This window comes from Corapipo altera, unplaced genomic scaffold (assembly GCF_003945725.1).
Source record: "Corapipo altera isolate COAL_440 unplaced genomic scaffold, ASM394572v1 174, whole genome shotgun sequence".
Classification (NCBI taxonomy): domain Eukaryota; kingdom Metazoa; phylum Chordata; class Aves; order Passeriformes; family Pipridae; genus Corapipo; species Corapipo altera.
The window spans coordinates 372,269-379,333 of record NW_020885022.1 but is presented as its reverse complement, the minus strand read 5'-3'; the positions used below and the strand labels follow the sequence as shown (position 1 = coordinate 379,333).

The 7,065-nt window shown below is 59.2% G+C and overlaps 1 protein-coding gene across 1 annotated transcript in view; it reads left to right on the top strand.

Moving 5' to 3' along the window:
* Positions 1-4,197, top strand: part of LOC113959116 (myosin light chain kinase, smooth muscle-like) — a 4,682-nt gene extending 485 nt beyond the window's left edge. The window contains 11 exon segments of the mRNA XM_027667913.1: positions 490-569; positions 931-1,089; positions 1,434-1,524; positions 1,638-1,841; positions 2,284-2,501; positions 2,906-3,029; positions 3,111-3,216; positions 3,218-3,264; positions 3,407-3,527; positions 3,604-3,694; positions 3,984-4,197. Coding sequence (XP_027523714.1) covers positions 1,074-1,089; positions 1,434-1,524; positions 1,638-1,841; positions 2,284-2,501; positions 2,906-3,029; positions 3,111-3,216; positions 3,218-3,264; positions 3,407-3,527; positions 3,604-3,694; positions 3,984-4,159 — 1,194 coding nt within the window. The 5' untranslated portion in view covers positions 490-569; positions 931-1,073 and the 3' untranslated portion in view covers positions 4,160-4,197.
* The last annotated feature ends 2,868 nt before the right edge of the window (positions 4,198-7,065 follow it).

Genomic DNA, 7,065 nt, shown 5'->3' with positions numbered 1-7,065 from the left:
TTAACCATTTCAGTCTCTGACAGCGGGAACCCACCCATGGGTGGGAAGGGGGCGGGGTGTGCTGGGACTGGATTTAACTCCCGAGAGACTCCAAGCTGTGGATTTGTGTTGGGAGGGTGGAGCAGGCTGAGCTCTCTGCCCTGTAATGAGGTGTGTTGAGTCTCTGCAGACCCCCTGCCCTGGGGTTTCTCTGGCTGAACTCCCCATGTGGCAGATCTGTGACCCTGCACAGTGCCAAATGGAGTGTTGGGGGGTTTGGGGCTGTGGTTCAGGGTCCAGGACACGGTTTGAGGAGGGCTCAGTGATGCTGGTGGTTGTTTATCCCCCAAGTCCGGAAACGCTCTGCTGGGAAGGAAAGGGAGGGGGGAGCCAGGGCTGTTCCCAGCAGTGGAGAGGGAGGGATGCCCTTGGTTCTACCCCAGGACAGCCCCATATGTGTGGTCCCAGTTGTCCTTGGCCCCCAGTGTTGCCACTTCCCTCCCTCTCCAGCTCCCCGGTGGCTCTTCAGTGACCAGGAAGGGTCGAGAACCTGCTGGTGGCCTGGGACAGGAGGGACAGGACGGTGACAGGTCAGTGCTGTGGCTCTCGGGGTGGGGTTTGGGTGCTGCTGCCTGGCACCCTTGGGTGTCACAGCCCTGTCCTCCCTCCCAACCTTCCCGTGGATGGAGCGTGGAGGGGACATGTAAGGAAACGCGTCCTTTGCCCTCCAAGTGTGGTTTTCCTGGGGATTTCCTGGCTGATGCAGGACAGGGCATGGGAAAAACATCAGCTCAGAGCCTGAGGCACTCCTGGAAAGGGGGTTGTCCCCATCTAAGAAGTGACCTGGCTTTAAAATTTGGTTTGGTCCCTTTGGGTCTATCAAGATGGACCTCTTGAGTGTGATGGGGAGTGTGGGTACAGGTGGAGAGGTGATGGTGGTCTTAATAACAGGGAGAAGGTACAGGGATCCGGGGAGCAGCTGGAGTGGAGACGTGGCCATTGTTTGCCCCAGCACGGGGCTGTCAGAGCCTTGGGGACACATCCAGCACCATCCTGACTGTGCCAGTACCCCGTGAGGAGCCAGTGACACCACCATGTCCCAGGCAGGAGGTACAGTGGAGCCTTCTGTCCCTGGGGAGGCACAAAGGAACCCAGCACTAGTGTGACCCTCTGTTGTTTCCTCAAATCAGCACCAACCTCCATCCCATCCCGGTGCTGTTTCTCTTGGATTTTTGATCCTGAAAGCACCTTTTACCCCAAACCTGGCCTTCAGGGTGCTGGGCTGCTCCAGGAGCTCCTGTAGCAGCAGCCCCTGTCCCCACGTCCCCACCATGTCCCATCTGCACTGTGTGGGGAGGGTGGTTGGCCCTGGATGGAGCAGGGGGGGTACAGAAATAAGCACTGGGGGAAATGTACAGGGGGCCCTGCATGGCCCACCCTGCTCCATCCCCCAGGAGCCGAGGAGACCTTTGAACACCGTGATGTGGTCATCAACACCCAGGACAAGGTCTCGGATGTGTACACGCAGCTGGAGAAGCTGGGAGAGTAAGTGGGGGGGGTCCCACATTCCCACGGCCTGGGCATGGACAGCCACAGCCCTGGTGGGATGCAGGGCGCTGGTGGTGACTCCTCCATCCCTCACCCTCGCTCTGTCCCAGGGGGAAGTTCGGGAAGGTGTACCGGCTGCGGGAAAAAGCCTCCGGCAAAATCCGTGCTGGGAAGTATTTCCGGACACGGACGGGCAAGGAGAGGGCGGCGGCCCGGGCAGAGGTGGAGCTGATGAACCTGCTGCAGCACCCCCGCCTGGTGCAGTGCCTCGCTGCCTTCCAGGGCCCCACGGAGCTCGTCATGGTGATGGAGTAGTGAGTGAGGGGGGCTGAGTCCTGTGTGGGGGCGGTGGGGACGCTGCCCGGCTCTGCCAGGGGGAGCACTGGCGGTGGGGAGGGGTCCCTGGGGTCCCTGTGCCGCGGGGTGCTGGGGTGGAATGTAGGATGGAAGGGGAACCTGCAGACCCCGGGTTAAGGTTGGTGAGGTGCTCCCAGTGTGCTGAGTCTGGGTTCCCCGGTGGGACTGCCCCTCCTCAGGGCTGGTAGATCCCAGCGGGGTCCCCAGCACCTTGTCGTGCCCAGCATGGCACTGGGGAGGGGTCCCTGTGCTGTGGGGTGTGGGATGGATGGGGAACCTGCAGACCCTGGAGATAAGGGTGATGAGATGCAACCAGAACATCAGGTTCTGTGGTGGGGCTTCCCCTCCTCCGGCATGGCAGACCCCCCCAGTGGGGTCCCAGCCCCTCGTTGTCCCCAGCGTGGCAGGGGGGGAGCTCTTTGAGCGCATTGTGGATGACGACTTTGAGCACACGGAGCCCAGCAGTGCCCAGTACGTGAGGCAGATCCTGGAGGGGCTGCAGTTCATGCACGGCCAGGCCATCGTCCACCTCGACCTCAAACCTGAGAACATCGTCTGCGTCAGCCCCGACAACCACTGCGTCAAGATCATCGACTTCGGCCTGGCACGGAAGCTGGGTGGGCAAGGGTGGGGGTCCTGGGGGTCTGGGGCAGGAATTGTGACCGTCATGGGGACAGGATTTGGCCCAGAACATCAGCCAGGAGCGTGGTGTCCTCCTGCCTTGGTGCCACCAAACCTGACCCTTCCTGGTGACAACAAGATGCTCTGGGGAAACCCATGTGTCCCCAGCCCTGCTGCTGAGGTGGAGACCCCCAAGACCCCTGTGGCTGTGGGTGCCCAGGAATGCTCTAAGAGAGCACCAAGACTCGTGATGAGTCCTGGAGGGTGGCAGCTCCATGGGCACGGGGGCTCATCCACTGGTGGGGACTGGCGTGTCACTGGGCTGCTCCGGGGGGTCCCAGCTGGACGTGTGTCCTGGGGAGGTCCCAGACAGACACGTGCCCCTCCATCTCCTCTGCAGCTCCAGACACCCCCGTGAAGGTGTTACACGGCACCCCTGAGTTCATGGCCCCAGAAGTGGTGGCCTTCGAGCCCGTGAGCTTCTCCACAGACATGTGGAGTGTTGGTGTCATCTGCTACATCCTGTGAGTGGCCTCCTGGGAACAGGCAGCTGGGGCTGGAGGGGAGGCCGAGCTGCCACTGATGTCCTGGGGTCACCTCTGCAGGCTGAGCGGGGAGTCCCCCTTCCAGGGGGACACGGACATGGAGACGCTGAGCAACATCACAGCTGCCCGGTGGGACTTTGAGGAGGAGACCTTCTCCGAGATCTCCCCCCCAGGCCAAGGACTTCATCAGCCAGCTGCTGCAGAAGGACCCCCGGTAGGACCCAGGGGTGGAGTTGGGTGGGGTTTTGGGGTGCTGAGGGGGTTTTGGGGTGCTGAGGTGGGTGTGGGGGGGTGCTCTGTGCAGCTGAGGGTCTGATGGTGGAGCAGCCCCCCCGTGACCACCCTGTCTGTCCCAGCCACCGGCTCCCCAGTGCAGGGGCTCTGCTGCACCCCTGGCTGCAGCACCCCCAGCCCAGCAGCCCCAAGGCGCTGTCCAAGGACAGGATCAGGCAGTTCCTGACGCGGCGCAAGTGGCAGGTACTGGGGGGATGATCAGGGTGTTGGGATGGGGGTGGCTCTGGGTGAGGCTCAGTGCTCCTTCTCTTCCCTACAGAAAACAGGGAAAGCCCTGCTGGCCCTCAACAGGCTGACCCTGCTGTCCCAGAGCCTGGAGAGGAAGGCATCAGAGGCTCAGGATGAGGAAGGTGATGGCCCCAAAACACCCATCAACCCTTCTCTCTGCTCTGCCATCCCCACCTTGGGCTCCCGGGCAGCTTCTGCCTCTTTTTGCTCCAACCTACCCTGGTGCCACTAAACACCCAGGCATGTCCCCTCAGTGCCATTTCTGCTCCATGACCCAAGGTTCCTTCCATCCTTGGAGCGGGTGGATCCCACTCTGGGTGTGACCCAGATCTCTTGGGATCCAGAGCTGTTCCCTCCAGCCCAGGAGGGAGGTGATGACTCCTCACCATTCCCTCTGCCCCTCTCCCACAGGCCGGGGCTGCAGCCCAGAAGAGGAACAACCCTCCAGGGCTCTGCCCACACAGGGTCCTGGTTCCTCAGAGCTGCTGACAGAGCAAGAGGAGGAGGATGGTGGGAGCACTGCAGCCCCAGGGGAGGCAGAGAGCAGTGACAGCGAGGCTGTGTCACCCCCTTCCTGGAGCACCTAGAGCAGAGGAGGAGAGAGGAGCAGGGAGGTGGTGACCCCTCCAGCCTGCGGTGGATCCAGACCCCAGACCCCCTCTCCTGTGGTGAGCTCTGGGGTCCCACGGTGTCCCTGTGCTGGTGTGGGGACAGCTGTCCCTGCTGTCCCTGCAAGGAGCCCATGCTCCTGTCTCTCCATGGCCACCCAGGCTCAAGCTGTCACCAATAAAGCACCAAGGATTTTTGTGCTCCCTGTACTGGTCCTTTCCCCCCCCAGAATCACTGGGAGGGGTGGGAAAGAGCTGCCCAAGCTGTGTCCCCCCCTTCGGGAGCTGGTATTGGCCCTGGGCACAGGGGCTGAGGTGGCTTTGGCAGCAGCCCTGGGTGTCCCTCACTTGGAAGTCTTCCCTTGTCATCAGGGGGGTTTGGGATCGTGTCCTGAGCCCACAGGAGCCAGGATGAGACCTGGTCCCTTCCAGTCTCTCCATGTCTGAGCCAACTCTGGTACCAGCAGGGCTGGCAGGAGCCCAGGACCTGCTGTGTGAGCTCCATCCTCAGCCTAAGGAGGCAGCTGAGGAAGAGCTGGGTGTGTGGGAGCCCTGGAGAGGAACAGCCTGGACACTGGGCTGACCATGAGCCGTCAGTGGGCCCCTGGTACCAAGGGGGTGAGTGGGGTCCTGGGCTGCAGGATGTACTGCCAGCAGGATTTAGGGGGGATCCTTCCCTAATTCAGCACTGGTGAGGCCACCCCTGGAGGCCTGTGCCATGGTCTGGGGTCCCAAGTACAACAGAGGCACGGACACCCTGGGGAGGGCTCCATGAAGGATGGGGGAGAGACTGGAGCCCCTCATCCATGAGGAATGTCTGGGAGAGATGGGAATGCAGCTGGGTGCAGGGAGGATGGAGCCAGGCTCTCCTCAGCAGTGCCCAAAGTCCGTGGGCACCTCCTGAAACACAGGAGGCTCCACCTGAACCTCACAAAACACCTTTTTACTGGTGATGGAGCGCTGGCACAGGGAGCCCAAGGGGGTTGTGTGCTCTCCATCCTTGGAGATATTAAAAAACCTGTCTAGGCCTGGTCCTGGGCAACCTGCTGGGGCAGGGGGAGGGACCAGGTGCCCTCCAGAGTTTCCTTCCAGTGTCAACCATTGTGTGATTCTGTGAAAACCCACCTCCTGTGGAAGCTGGTGGCCACCATGGCAGGAGGATCCACGGCAGGATTTGGCATTCTTCGGGCTCCAGAGATGGTAGAACAGCCAGAGTGCTTGTGGCCCCTTGGCTGGGGGGCTCCGTGGCTCTTCTCTGCTCTTCTCTGGGGATGTGTCACCTCCCTGTCCCCTCGGTGTGGCTGACAGGACTTTTTTATCAGTGCCCAGGCCTGCTTAGAGTTTCTGTGGCAAAAGGCTGTTCCTGTTAATGATGTCCGTGGCTCTGACCACAGGAAGGACAGAGGGCCGTGGGGTGGCAGATTGTCACAGGCCCTGCCCAGGGCTCGGGGGTCTTGTCTCTTGTTGGAAGCAGGAGATGGAATTTAAGAAGGAACTTAATTTGGAAATTGGTGTGTGGACCTCCTGGTGGAGAAAGAAGAGCCCTTTTGGGACCCTCTGGAGAAAAGGAGGCTTGGGGGGAACTTCTTGATCTCTCCAGCTCCCTGACAGGAGGGTGGAGCAGTGGGGGAGTCAGGCTCTGTGCTCCCAGGGAACAAGGGACAGGAGGAGAGGAAAAGGCCTCAAGCTGTGCCAGGGGAGGTTTAGTTTGAATATTGGGGAAAATTTCTTCATGGAAAGGGTTGTCCAGCCCTGGCCCAGGCTGCTCAGGGAAGTGGAATTCCCTGTCCCTGGAGGGATTTAAAAGCCCTGTGGATGTGGCACTTGGGGACACAGGTCAGTGGTGTCCTTGGCAGTGCTGGGGAAACAGTTGGACTCTGATCCCAGGGGGCTTTTCCAACCTGAATGATTCCATGATTCGATTCCTTGCAGGGTCCAACCCTGGCCCTCCAACAGCTGGGTGAGACACCTCCTGACAGAACTCACCTGCTTCCTCTCCCTCCTCTGTTTTCAGCAGGAGCTGTGGATTCGCTGCTCCAAGCGGGAGGAGAACTCCTTAGAAACAAATAAACAAACAGAAATATTCCATATTCTACCCACAGCATTTGTTTTCCCATCCCAGAGTACCAGAGGGAGGCTGAGGAACCCCTTTCACACACATCACATCCCAGTTTTTGCCCGTTCTCTGTCCCATGTTTTCCTCCTTACACAGATTCCAAACCCATCCCCTGGGAACCCTCTGAATGTGCTCAAGCTGCAGATGATAAGCAAACACCAAGTTGCTATAATCAATCCCTTGATGAGCTATTTACCATGTGACATTACCAAAATATTTCTGGTTGGGAATGATGTTTATCTTCCTCTGTTTTCCAAACTCCTTTGCAGCCTGGAAAATCCAAGTCCCAGGGCTCCAGACACGGAGTTTCTTGCTCTAATCCTGTATTTTATACTGTAAAAACTGATTTACCTTCAGAAGAAGCTGGTTCCTGCTTTCTTCTCCTTCCCATGGCCTAGCACATTAAAATGTGCAGTTCAGGAAGGAATGAAGAGTGGAATTATACCTGGAACTCATTACAGCCACTGAGAAATTCAGCAGCACTGAAAATAGAATTCTAATCTCAGCATCTCAGAGGCGAAGGAATTAAGATCTTGGTCCCTCCGTCATGACAGACCCTTGGACTGACCTTCACTTCAGGCACACAACTTCAGAGCAGGTCCTGAAATCCTCAGAAATCCTCCATGGAGGCAGAAAGGATGAATGATGCCCTCTGGAGAACCTTGAGAGGGGGTTCCCACCTTATCTCAGGTCCAGCTCCTTGGAGGGATGTGAGGTGGGGTCAGCTGTCCAAACACCCTCAAGCTTCTGGAGCTTAATCCTCTAGTTC